This window comes from Pyrus communis, chromosome 7 (assembly GCF_041283825.1).
Source record: "Pyrus communis isolate YQ-2024b chromosome 7, ASM4128382v1, whole genome shotgun sequence".
NCBI classification, from domain to species: domain Eukaryota; kingdom Viridiplantae; phylum Streptophyta; class Magnoliopsida; order Rosales; family Rosaceae; genus Pyrus; species Pyrus communis.
In genome coordinates, this window is record NC_142571.1 from 26,246,769 (window position 1) to 26,260,545 (window position 13,777).

Consider the following 13,777-nt stretch of genomic DNA (forward strand, 5'->3'; position numbering starts at 1 on the left):
AAAGCATTACGAATCGTCTATGTATTTGCTACAATAGATTGATTAAACAATCTTAGTTTTAATTTATTTTTTGCAAAGATGATCCTTACAATCTGATTCATAGTATGAATGATTCTAATCATAAGCACAAAGCTCCACGATTAAAACACTAAAAATTTTGAGTTTGAATTCCTACTCATCTTTGAGTAGTCAAGTATCATTGAATGTAAAATATAACTCACATGAATATCTTGATAGAGGGGTCTGATTTCTTGCATTGAAAGTATCGAACACAGCATCATAGCGGATAAGTAAGAACAAACAGAGGCTTAATGTGATTAAGACATTAATTATTAAAGTACTAATTAATTTGATCAATTCGATGTGAAACTTTAGCAAACCGTATGTATCCCTTTGTTCTCACTCTAAGTTGGCTTTTGAGGGTAACTCTGTCGTTTGGTGAGATGTACAATTTTCGATGGGATAATACTTCTATCCTCCAATATGGGATCCACAGGTTTTTCATTTGTAAATGACGTATTTTGATCAAATCAACGATCAGAACTATTTAATTTATTAATCTTCATTCGAATATCAAATTATCTAAAAGATCAGTTACGTTTGAGATCGTTTAATAATTCAAATGTATAGACAATTCATTTTGAATATATTACTTGATACTTATATTGTTGATTTATTCTATACATTTGAATGACTAAATGATCTCCATTTGAAATGATATTTTGTAGGCTTGATCTTTAAATAAAGGTCAAGAAATTGAACGGTTCCGATTATAAACTTTATAGGATCAAAATACGTTATTAGCAAGAATGAGTGAGCTCATCCTCCCAAGAGGAGAATGCAAGTATTATCATTTTCGATGATTGCTAATATGTCGTCGATAAACTAGACTGCACCTACGGTTCATATGCAGTTCCACAAATGACTAATTAAATCTTGTATTTTTAAATGATACTTTAGTATGCATTGTCACTTACTATTAGTCTAATAACATTCATCTTCACTTGTAGATGAGATGTCTCAAAATTCAAATCTCGGAAATGACAAGTTCGAAACCAAAGATAACTTTCATTGGCCAATAGAATTAGAACGATCAACAAAATCGCAACTCTTAATTTAATCGAGAGAGAAAAACTGTATCTACAGACACTGATGAAGTGTAACAAAACCAAAACTAATATTAAAGAATGAAAGAATCTTGGACTAGCTACCGAACCCCTTTTTCTGAAACCCGCTTTCACTCATCACTTGCTGAAGGGGCTTCAGCTCCGTCGTCGCCGGAACTGGCGGCTGTTTCGGGTCTGATCTCTTCTAGCTGCTGCAGAACCTGTTGAACTTCTGGCCTTGCCGATGGCGAAGGATCAACACAATGCAGAGCTAGTTTCAGTGTGTTTAGCAGCTCGTCACCGATGATAGACGCGTCCCTCATCAGTTCCAAGTCGAAAACTTCGTTGGTCCACTCCTCCTTCACAATGGAAGCAACCCACTGAGGCAAATCCAAACCGTTCATCGGCTCTCCAGGAGACTTCCCTGTTAGGAGTTCCAATATGATCACCCCAAGGCTGTAAACATCAGTTTTCGTGTTGGCCTTCTTGAGCTTTGAGAGCTCCGGGGCTCGGTACCCTAGTGCTCCGGAGGTTGCAATCACGTTGGAATTGGCAGCGGCCGTCATGAGGCGGGAGAGGCCGTAATCTGAGATCTTGGCATTCGTCTGCTCATCAAGCAGGATGTTGCTGGATGTGAGGTTGCCATGGATAATGTTCTCATTGGCGTGGAGGTAGGAGAGACCTCTTGCCATGCCCTTTGCTATTCCCATTCTTGTTGGCCAATCAATTGAAGTATCCGGTCCTCGAGCTGCAACGGAACCAACCACAGTGATCAGATTGACAAACACAAAAATACGGTAAACCAAAATTGAAATCGAGGCAAAACATAGTATGCGAAATCGTTTGCATCGTGCTTACCATGGAGAAATGCTGCAAGACTCCCTCTCGGCATGTAATCGAAAACCAGAAGCTTTTCTCCCTTAGGTCCCAAGTAATAAGCCCTCAGAGCCAGAAGATTCGGGTGCCTGATTTTCCCAAGCACATTCACTTCCGTCTCGAATTCCCTCTGGCTTTTCGTAATCTTTTCTCTCAATCTCTTCACTGCAACTTCACTCCCATCCTCCAATGTCGCCTTGTACACAGTCCCAAAGGTGCTTTTCCCCATAATCTCTGCCGTTGCGCACAAAAGATCATCCGCTGTGAAAGCCGTTGGCCCGTCAAAATGTACCAGTTTTCCTCCAGCATCTCCTCCGGATTCAGCTTCTCCCCCAATGGCCGGAACACCCTTTTCGGTCCTCGCAGCTCCAGCCCTTGCTGCGCCTGTGCCATCCTTGCCTTTCGATGCAGCTCTTTTTCTTATCAAACAGCAGAGCAGAATGCAACAGAGTACAAACAACACTAACAAAAGAACTCCTGCTGCTATAAGAATTTTGTCTTTGGTACCAAGTCTGCGGCGGCGCTTCGCAGTCTCCGGGCCTGGAGCCGGGACACTCTGAGACGGTGCCTTGGAAGGGCATGGAGTTGAAGCACTGTACCCGCACAGCTGAACATTCCCGACGAAGGAGCTCGAATTGAACTTCTGGGAGAGAGTAGCGGGGACAGCACCAGAGAGGTTGTTGTAAGAAACATTGAGGAAAACAAGATGTGATAAACCAGCAAGAGAAGCTGGAATTTCACCACTGACATTATTGAGCGACAAATCGAGGCGGGTAAGCGTCGAAATGTTGCCAAGAGCTGCAGGAATTGGACCCTGCAATTTGTTCTTCCTCAAGTTAAGAACAGAAAGGTTTTTCAAACTTCCAAGACTTTCCGGGATTTCGCCTTCGATGTTGTTTCCTTCTAAATTCAGCTGGATTAGCGAGGAGAGATTGGAGAAGCTAGAAGGCAAGCTTCCATTGATGGCATTGTTGGAAAAATCTAACATTCTAACTCTCGAAAGCCGCCCTATTTCATTCGGTATAGCTCCATTGAACTGGTTATTTCCAAGTTCAAGCTCTTGAAGCTCATTCAACTGGCCTAAAGAGCTCGGCATTGAGCCGGATAAATTGTTGTGGTGGAAAGCAAGGAATGTGAGGGAATATGAGCGGGAGATACTACCCGGGATAGAACCCGAAAGCGAATTGAAGCTCAGATTGAGCCTATAAAGTTTGGTGGAGTTAAAAATGCTGCCTGGGATTTTATCAATGAGCAAATTGTTGCTAAGATCAAGGGTTTGGAGCAGAGGACTAAACCCTAAAGAAATTGGGATTGAACCCGAAAGCTTATTGTTAAATAATTGAACTCCTCTGAGGCTTGGAAGGTAACCTAAAGATTGAGGGATTGGCCCTTCAATCTGGTTGTCATGGAGGCTCAGCTTCCTCAGCGCCTGGAGCAGTCCGATTTTCTCGGAGATTCTGCCACCTAACCCCCTCCAGGGAAGCTGGAGCACAATCACCTGCCCCTGAGCGCACTTGATTCCGGCCCATCCGCCGGAGCAGGCTCCGTAACCGCTGTCGTTCCAGCTCCTTAAGAACCCCTTTGGGTCGTCGAGCTCGTGCTTGATTGCTTGGAGGGATTGGTAGTCCGCCGCCGTGACAATGACGCCGTCCCAGATTTCGGGCCTGGCCGGGTGGAAGAAGGAGAGGAGGAGGTGGAGAAAGAGGAGGAAGTGGGCGCATTTGGGTTGGAGAGGAAGAAACTTCCATTTTTCCTTCTTCTTGTGGGAAATCCGGCTCCAATTTTGAGATGGGTAGTCGGAAAATGCGGGAAAGTTCTGACCTTTGCTGTCCATGGTCAGAAACAGAGCACCAACAATGGCGAACTGTTTATGCTTGATTCTAGAGAGAGAAAGTGAGAGTGATAAGAGAGGGAGGGAGGGAATGGAACAAGAGAAAAAGAAGTTGGTGGGATTGGGAGGACTGAGATCCTAGAGCTATGTGTTTTAGAGACGACTAAGACAGGGCACGTGAGGATTCTCAGAGTTTTAGAGAGAGAGAGAGAGAGAGAGAGAGAGAGAGAGAGAGTTGCTGTTTGTATTCGGTGGAGAGACAATTCATGTGGGTGGCATACGCTCTCTTCCTTACAGAAAGCCTAACGGCTAGTTTCGATTGCTGAATTCGTAAATGGCATTGGCTAGGGTGGATTTGGATCCCATCCGGATTCAAACGGTGGAAATATTAAAAATCTTCACATCTTATTCATTCATTGTACATCGTATAATTAGAAATTATTTGAATTTTTTATATTTAAAATTAAGAGGTGTGATATCCACATACTATATTTTACTTCTTACACACCTTTTTAATTTTCGGCTGTCGGATTAGATAAATTGAAGAAGATCAACGGACAGAAATTATCAAGGATGTGTGAAAAGTAAAATGAGATGTGTGGATATCACATAAAACTGATCGCACGATATACGATGAACGATTAAGATGTAAGAATCTTTAGCATCTTTACAAAGAAAATCCAAAAGGATCCTCATCCGGCTAGGGTTTTTATATTTCTCTTATATATATATATATATATGTTTGTATAATGATTTGAACATCTCGATGATCTCGTGGATGGAGGAGGAGGTGGGAAGGTTGAATTGAACTTGTTGAAGTTCGGGTCTTTTTTATTGCTTCGAAGTTTGGATGGCTCCTCCTCCCTCCTCAACGGCTATCTTTCCTTCTGGCGGGTCCCGCCATTTAAACATCGCCAGGTGAAAACCCTGCAGGAACTAGTACAGTACTGCATCCGGCAGCTTCTTTTGTCCTTTTTTTGTCAAAGGACTGTTTTGCCCTTATCCCCGAGTTTGTTACTAAAATTATAGGACGGTGGTGCAAAAAGCTTTAAGCTCAAGTGATAATGCGTTTGTTAATGCATTTGAGGTCTTAAATTTAATTTTTCATCTCTTACTATCGTTTGTATAATGATATAACTATTATGGATGGATGGTGCCTTATATGTTGAGAGAATTCCTTCACCTACAAGTCGTATATAACTTTGTAAATGTGACGTATGTACATAATTGTGTACAACTTGTAACCTTTCTTAGATACATCAATGCATGCTATGTCTCATATTTCATGCATTCAAGTCTATGCGTACCTATTTTGGTTGAGCCGACTGCAAGAGGTTTCCTTTGTGTGTACCTTGAGCGGACTTATAACGTGGGTGGGTGACCATAGCCGTCGTACATAATAATATCTCTTATTTTTTTTCTTTTCTTTTTTGTTTTTTAACAAAAAGCACAAGAAAACTTTAGGTGATAGCTGGATCGAATGGTTAGCTTGGATTTTTAACCCACAGGATCCTTCCAGATCCTTTTGGTGAGGATCTTAGAGATCCGTGAATCGTGTTCGTTCATCGTACATCATGTTATCATTTTTTGTCAAGTACTGTTTTTGTTTATTTTTAAGTAAAAATATTTAAAACAATTTATAACCTCACAATGTACAATGAACGGATACGATTTATGAATTCTCAGGATCCTCACAAAGAGGATTCAGACTCGATTTTTAAGACCCCACGTAACTGATATAAGAAGGTGATGAAAGAGGAAGATGAAGAAAGGGGTTCATTACCTTTCATTTCATCGTTCACGTTGGAACTCAATTGGAAAACAAAATCTTGGTTTTGAACATTTGAGGGCTTGGGCCTGAGCTCATCGGCCAATAGCAACATGCCACATAATGGAGATATTGGGTATTCAACGAGCACTTCTCATGTTATTTGTATCTTTTCACTTATTTTATGACACAGGGACGTTTGTTTGCCCTCACTAAGTGGGACTGGACTAACTATTAGTCTAGTCATGTGTTTGTTGTTGCACGGGACTAATGTTAATAAGACTAGCTAAGATTAGCCTAGACTAAGGACATCGCTAGAGGTTCTTAGCGAGAGTCCCCGGAAACCATGGGACTAGCTAAGACCCCCTCTCTGCTCTTTGTTTCACGAGACGTCAAACACATTGTTCCCGATCTCCCTTTTACACCACCAGACGACCACCACCCTCTCCCTCCTCGCCCTGAACCCACAATCACGAGACCTCAGATTCGCCCATCCTCGAGATGCTTTATCGCCGTGCTCGTTGTCGAGAGGCAACAATTCTCTGCTTAGTTCCTCGGCCTCATCGACTCCTAATCTTGCTCTCCCAAAACCATTTTCAAACACAGATCTAACGAGCCTACAATGCTTCGCCAAACAGCTTTTGTATTCGATCTCTCCTCATTTGATTCGTTGTGGGTATTTTGGTCCTTCACTCATAACTCCACCAATCTGCTCCTGGAGAAGAATCAGTCGCCGCTATGTTTCTGCTGGACTGCTTCTACGGGTTGCGGCAGAGGGAGGCCAAGATTCTATTTCTGGGTTTGGATGGTGATTGGGATGATCTAAGGACTGGGTTGCTTAGGACAGAGAAGAAAGATAGGGAGGGAGAGAATAGAAAAATGGAGAATTGTTATGAAAAAAAAGAGAAAAGAATGGAGTATACTAATAATATAAATTAAATAATATAATATTAATATATGTAGAGTAAATAATATAATATTAAGATTTGTTAATTATTTTGTTTTTTAGTCAAACACTGCACCAAACGCTTCACTAAGTCAGTCCAGCTTAGTCCCTGAAGCTAATCCAGTCCGAGATGATCCGATGCAACAAACGCACCCATAGAGTACTCGCTTAAATACCGGACAATTAAAAAAAAATTCTTCACATAATTATCCCTCAAAGTGGAGAAAGTGATGAAATGTAGAATGAGTTCCCTTTCACTTGAGGTTTTACAAAATTAGAAGCAGCAAGTCCACTTTTATTTTGTTTTCGGGCTTACCCGAACCGCACAATTAGAGAAAAGTTTGGATAGAGGCACTTAAACAGAGGAGGATTCTCTCCCCTTCTATTCTCATCTTCTTCCGTCTCCTCCTCTCACTTATTGTTTTTTGTCTTATTGTCTTTATAAAAAAAAATCAATATAAGATGTTGACGTGGCTAAACAGTAATTGTTCAAATAGGAAGGGATGGAAGGGAAGAGAGATTAGGATGGGAGAGAATCATCCTCCCACTTAAACACGCCATTTATATGACACTACTCGCAGAATAATGAGAACACTGAATTTTGGTCCCGTTCTATGTGAGGAGAAATTTTCTTGTACAACCAAGACATAGTTCCAAGTATGTCTCTTGTACGATAAATATTTGTTAGATGTTGGAAACGTAAATCACTCATCTAATATATACTCAACGCACATGAAGAATTCATGACAAGAGAGTATCCTTGACATAATGGTGTTCTCGGTGGGGATTTGGCGACACAATGGGACAACTATAATAACGTGTTGAACTCGTTATTAATACAAATCAAACTTAAAACCTCCCACCTGCCACCTACAAGTGGAGTACTAGACCGCAGTACCAGATATCCATCGGCAGCAATCAGCATAAGATGTTATGATCAGAAATTCTCTAATGCAGGAAAAATCTTGTGGGATAGTTGCTGCACTGCGCCGATTGACCGGCTACTCAAATCCCACAAGATTTATCCCTCGTTAGAGAAAATCCCCAATTACGAGTACTTCCAGTAAAAACAACAAAATCAAAAACTATTCAGTCAACTCAAGTGCAGATGGCTTAAGAACCCTAAAAGCCGCATAAAAATGGCATAAACTATCTACCAGAAACACTCCGACCAATCTGGTTACATCCAACTCGAAACTAAATGAGTATGACGTTAGTGAATCGTAATGAACTTCTATCAACATAAGATGTTAGAAAACTGACATGTTCAGAGCCACCGTTAAACCCTCGAACCATGTCATCAATGGAGGAGCCTCCGACTACAAGCGACTATAGATTTTATCCCACATCTCCATAAGTAATACCTATTGTCCTACTATAACACAAACAATGTACGTTGCTGCTTGAATTTCTTTTTATCCGAGCAAGATATTCTAATCGATTTAGTCAAAACTCTCTAGCCAATTTCGCTACGCCCGGATTTTAAATCGAAGTCTTCGACAAACAAACCATCATCCAGTTCTATACAAATTATTCATGCAAATCTGGAAAATCTAATCATTCATAAGCATTAACTCACCAAATAATCAGAATATAAACATGAATTAATACCTAAATTCATCAGCATCAAAATTTGACTAAATAAATAAAACAGAAATACAAATTTCAGATCAAATCTACATGAAACCCTAGAATTTCCGCTCCAAAATTCCGCAATCAGATTAAGTTTTTATAATCCTACAAGAATGTCAATTGCACAGATCAGTACAAAAAAGATTTGGCCTCACCATGGTTGCGGCGAGATTCAATTAGACACGTCCAGGGACGACAGCGGCGGAGGAGGTAGCGCCACCAAGGAACGAGAGAAATCCGGCGTTGGCGGGCTCTTGATCGTCGAGAAACAGGTCATCCGGAACCCTAAACGCCCCGTGCGCGCAAACAATGGCGAATCCGATCAACAAACCCGAGATCAGGAGCGAGCCGACGCTGGACATGAAGATGACGACCACGGTCAACACGACGAGTCCGATGAGGGTTTCGGCGTCGGAGAAAGTGCGGCCGCGTATGACAAGGGGCTGATCGGACGCTCGAAACAGGTAGAGGAAAGCCCACGCGCCGAGGAGCGAGAGTAGGACGATGAGGGAGAAAGGATGGGTGAGGAGAGAGAGGGCGAGTACGAGGGTGAGTAGGGACACGTAATTGACGCGGAAGTAGGTGAAATTCTTGCGGATCCGGGAGTAGGCATCGGTGAGGGAGTCGGGTCGGGCCAAGGCGCTCCGGTCCACGAGCTCATACCAGGGGCGGCGCTGCGAGAAGCCGTTGCGGACGGAGGAGGATAGGCGTGAGATGAACGCGCGGAAGGCGGGGGTGGCGATCGGAGGCTGTGACTGGGCACCGACGGTCATTTGGGCGTTGGAGATCGGTAGCGTCGCTGGGGAGGCCATTATTGGGGCGTTGGATGGCGGGTGTCTTGGAGGGATGTTTTCGATTTGAAGAGGGACAAGAGGCTACAATAGCTGTTTATTTGGAGCGAATTTAGTGAAAAGGCATTCATTCCGGATTTCCTCCTTCTAATTTATTAAATTTAAAGTTTCAGGTTATTTAAATTTGATTTAACGATTAAAATTATTATAAATTTTAAAAAAAAATTTTATTTGTAATCGTTAAATTAAATTTTAATAATTCGAATTCTCAAATTTGATAGATTACGAGAAAAGAATCGAAGAGATCCCTTTCCTAATTTAGTCATGGTGAAGGCGATGAAGAAGGGGTAGGATCGAGTATGCGAAGGTATATGCTATCTAATCTTAGGTTCTCAATGTGTCATAATGCAAGACATCCACGTGGAAGACGCACAGATGTAATCCTAGAACCCGCCGCACCCGGTAACTCCTCAACTTAAACGGAGAAACTGATGAGGGAGGCGGACATTTCGAAGATAAAGCTCCCCAACTAACCAGTGGCGCGTCGTTTTCTTCAGCTCTCGATTTTACCCCCGAAACTTCTCTTTAAATTCCCGTCTCGTACCGATTCTCTGGTTCATCCAAATCGCCGGAAAATCTCTCTCTCTCGTCTGCATTTTCCTTCCGCCAATGGAGTCCTCCGCCGCTGTCCGATCCTTCAACTGTAACTCTCTCTTTATCTCTATCTCTATATTTATCTCTCTCTGTATCTGTTCATTCATACATATGTACATACATACATGCATTCATGATATAAATATGTATATATTTGTGTATGTTTGAAGCTTAAGCATTAGTAGCAATTTGAGCTAATTTTTTTTTTGGAAAACAATTTTAGCTGTTTATTTGTTTTGATTTTTGATTTTGTGAACGAATTGATAGAGGAGGAATCAAATTGTTTTGGATTTTGGAAAAATAAATGGAAGATTTTGAGTTTATTTTGATTGTTTGTGTAGAACTAAGCATGGCTGGTTTTTGCACATAACGTTTTGGTAACGTTGAAGTAAGAAATTAGGCTCCAGTAGGTTGAGATCTGATGGGATTGATCTTGTTATCTTTAACCGGCACGGATTTCTATGATAACGATAACGAACATGTACATTGTGTTTTCTTTCTTTGTGGAGCTGAATGGATCTAATTTAACAAAGCATTCTGAATTGAAACTTGTTCAAATGCTGTGATAAAACTTGAAATATTACTGTCATTAGCATATGAAGGATTTGAAGTCCTATATGCATAATCTGTTTACGTTACTCTGCGAAGTGCAAATTATTCAACAATTAGTGAGCTTTGATCCATGGTCTGGTTCTGAGTCACAAGACATTGTCAAATTTCAGGTTCTGTAGGCACGGTTTCCCATGTCCGGTCCTTGCTTGACAAGCCTGGTATGTTGCCTGTGTACAATACCAGAAGGCCCACTTCAAGTAGATCATATTTCCAAGGCTTGATGGTTAGTGAGAAGTTCATTTATTCTTCACAAAAGCGAAAGGGAGTGCTAGTATCATGTGTGAAGACGTCTGAAGCTGCTAAGACTGAAAATTCCAGCGGTATGTTTGTGTCTATACAATATTCAGTAACTAGCAAGGTTGTCCTTGTGAGTGCAATTAAATTAACCAATAACTTGTGATGTTTCCTCTTGGATATTTGTAAAGCTTGATTTCCGTTACATTGTTGCATCTGAAGATAATTTTTGTTGTTGTCAGAATAAATTTACATCTGATTTGATTTCTTTCTTTTTAGTTTCTGTTTCTTAAACATTTGGGTTTTCATTTTTCTTTAAATGTGCTTACATGAGCTAATATAGTCTTGAGTAAAAATCTTAATTTCCATCTTAAATATATTTAATGTTGGGCAGTTTCAGCAGATAGTAAACCACAACGCTCATCAGAGAAAGCTGCCCATCCCACAATTTTTCCTAGTGGATTCGAGGTGAGAATATTTACGATTCTACATAAACAAAAAAGTCATAATTGAACCAGGAATCCTTGTTTTTGTTGTATGACCCTCTGTTCTTTGTTGATGAAGCATACTTGACTTTTTCCTTCATCAGTAGATTTGCAAAGGTAGTGTACGGTAACAATGGTTATACTCAAAGTAATCCTAAATCTTGCTTTGATTATGATTGCTTCTTATATCATGATATCGCAAATTGTTACTTGAACGTTTTGATGCAAGATTTTCAACTGCTTTTGAACTTTGAGAATTTGGTATAAATTCAGTCGACTTATACTTCATGCTTTAGCTTTTTGCGTTACTGTGCTCCAACTATGCTCCTATTGATTCATTAAAATTTATTAGATTCTATTAATATCGACAATTTTTGGTGGATACTGATGCTGCCTCTAATGCTTTTGCACTCAACCTTCCGGTCTGACACATAGTTGTCTTTATCACCAGGCACTGATGCTAGAAGTCTGTGATGAGACAGAGGTTGCTGAACTGAAACTTAAGGTAAATATCAACACCCATCATGCAAAATGGTACTCTTGAAAAATCTATTGATGTTGCTTCTTGTGTACATAAACATAAAGCATGCATTTTATGGTAAAAACAATGTTTGTTCTTTGTTAAGAATCTGAAAAGAAGTGGGTACTCAATATGTTAAGGTAATGATGAGTACATTTTTAGTGTGCCCATGGAGTTGAGGCATAGGGGACATAAATCAAACGTTTTAGTGGTAGATTATGGATTCAACTCCTGGTTAAAATTTCATTAGTTCCTCAGGCTTCTCCTGTTTTACTGGGTTGTCTAGAGTTGATTGTCATTAGAGGTGGTAAATCAACCCATTGGGTTGTTAATGGGGAACCGTTGTTACCGTTCAGACCCATTGAATTTGATATCACCATAATATCAAGGTGAGATTGGTAGTGGTGATGATGGTGTAAGGTGAAATCACCAATGGGTTGATTTTCCACCTCTAATTGTCATCAGCAATTTTTTGTTTGTAGTTTACATTCTCTTCTTTCAGTTCTTTGATTGGTTATGTCTCTGTGTTAGGTTGGAGACTTTGAAATGCATTTGAAGCGGAATATTGCAGTCACCAGTGCTCCAGTGCCTAGCATCTCACCAGCAACACCACCGCCTGTTCCATCTAAACCTATGGATTCAACTCCTGCTCCCCCTCCAGCATCACCACCAAAAACTTCTGAAAAAAACACTCCATTTACAAACGTATCTGTAGACAAGTTATCAAGGTTAGCAGCCTTGGAGGCTTCTGGTGCTAAGGGATATGATCTGGTTTCTTCTCCTACGGTATGTGTTGTTCCTATGTTCGAGAAACAATTTGGTTCTTTTACTTTGTCCAGGACATTAACTACGACATAGCATCTAGGGCTCACCTTCATCTTCTTTTCTTGTTGGTTCCAGGTTGGTTCATTCCGCAGGGGAAGAACGGTGAAAGGAAAGAAGCAACCTCCCATCTTTAAAGAGGTATCACTTGCATTCCTATGTTTGGCTCAACGTTTTGATTTTGTTTTTTTGCCATAATTTTAATAGGAAATTCACCTAATATGCCATTCGTAAATTATCTAGAAAAAGATTTCAACATACAACATAAAACTCCCAGAATATTCTTCTAAACTCCTCATTTAGTTGAGTAAATCAAGAAATTAACTGATTAGTAAAATACTTATATATCTATCTAGAAGGTTGCATTTTTGTTAATAAGATCGAGTCTAATAAGCCCAATTTTAGGGACTACCGATTCTACGGGTGCTTTCATTGCAACTGCTATTAGGATTTTAGGTAATAAGATCGAGTCTAAATAAGTCCCATAACAGTGTCTCGGAATCTTGATTTCTTTATCCAAATAATGAATGTATTGTAGGGTCACAATTTGTATAACCAACTTGGCAACATAACCTCAATCTGGCTTCTCTTGATTCCAAACTTTACAGGGTGATTTGATAAAAAAAGGACAGGTAATCGGATATGTGGATCAGTTTGGCACCGAACTTCCTGTGAAGGTACGTTTTCCATTTCAGTTCCCTTAATGCCAAGTGTTTCATGATAGACATATTGCTTATGACGGATTCTTGATGTGTTGGGCAGACTGATGTGGGTGGAGAAGTTTTGAAGCTCCTCTTCAACGACGGAGGTATAGTGACTATTATCATTTTTCGATGGAGTAGTTTAATGTTATCAAGTTTGTCATATATACGGTCGTATATTGTGAACTTAATCTAAACCCTACAAATGTCAAGGCTTAAAAGGCTACGAAGGCTCTCTTATTCGTTTATTTGAACTGTTAATGATTTGCAGAAGCAGTTGGTTTCGGAGACCCCCTTATCGCTGTCTTGCCCTCATTTGCCGGTATCTAGTGAGCTCTCGCTCGCTCTCTTTCTCTTCCCTTTAATCGCTATTGAAAAGCTCCGAAGCTTGCTGTTTTCCGGAGTCAATTCTTCCCGTCGTCTGGTTTACCTTGTCTCATTAGAGGACACGTAAATTTTGCGATATGTATTTCGATATTTATGGTCAGTAAAATTGACTGTGGATCGATCGAGCAATAATTTGATTTAGCTTTTATTATCGTTGTGTTAGTTGGTTGTTAAGTGGTTACATGATAGATCGGTGAAGCTTTCCTACTAAAAGCAGCTTTGTTCGGAAACAATGAGACTGTTACATCGGCAGGTAATGTTACACCGGCATGTAATGTTAATGAAAATTTATTACTATTTAAATTAATTGCATAACGATCAAAAATTGTTTTTAGATTCTAATTTTTAACTATAAACCAGTATATTTCAATTCTCATCTCCCCGTCTCGATTTTAATATTCAATTTTAAACT

At 40.3% G+C, this 13,777-nt stretch overlaps 2 protein-coding genes and 1 pseudogene across 4 annotated transcripts; 1 reads left to right on the forward strand and 2 right to left on the reverse strand.

Annotated features, from left to right (window-relative positions):
- Positions 1–1,048: 1,048 nt before the first annotated feature.
- Positions 1,049–4,116, reverse strand: MRLK (meristematic receptor-like kinase). Its single transcript, XM_068474921.2, has 2 exons — positions 1,965–4,116; positions 1,049–1,854 (listed from the first exon to the last, which is right to left on the reverse strand). The coding sequence occupies exons 1-2, from the start codon at positions 3,814–3,816 to the stop codon at positions 1,238–1,240; spliced, it is 2,469 nt and encodes an 822-aa protein (XP_068331022.2). The 5' UTR covers positions 3,817–4,116; the 3' UTR covers positions 1,049–1,237.
- A 3,994-nt stretch (positions 4,117–8,110) lies between these two features.
- Positions 8,111–9,101, reverse strand: LOC137735206 (PRA1 family protein B1 pseudogene; annotated as a pseudogene). Its single transcript, XR_015964143.1, has one exon. The product of XR_015964143.1 is annotated as a PRA1 family protein B1 pseudogene (transcript).
- Positions 9,102–9,427: 326 nt separating this feature from the next.
- Positions 9,428–13,668, forward strand: LOC137734040 (uncharacterized). Of its 2 annotated transcripts, none has more exons than XM_068473295.2 (9): positions 9,428–9,653; positions 10,327–10,536; positions 10,854–10,918; positions 11,387–11,440; positions 11,987–12,241; positions 12,356–12,418; positions 12,886–12,954; positions 13,040–13,085; positions 13,250–13,668. In XM_068473295.2, the coding sequence occupies exons 1-9, from the start codon at positions 9,620–9,622 to the stop codon at positions 13,306–13,308; spliced, it is 855 nt and encodes a 284-aa protein (XP_068329396.2). In that variant the 5' UTR covers positions 9,428–9,619; the 3' UTR covers positions 13,309–13,668. The 2 variants fall into 2 exon arrangements, with proteins under 2 accessions (XP_068329396.2, XP_068329395.2); XM_068473294.2 differs by having other exon boundaries at positions 9,453–9,653; positions 10,845–10,918.
- The last annotated feature ends 109 nt before the right edge of the window (positions 13,669–13,777 follow it).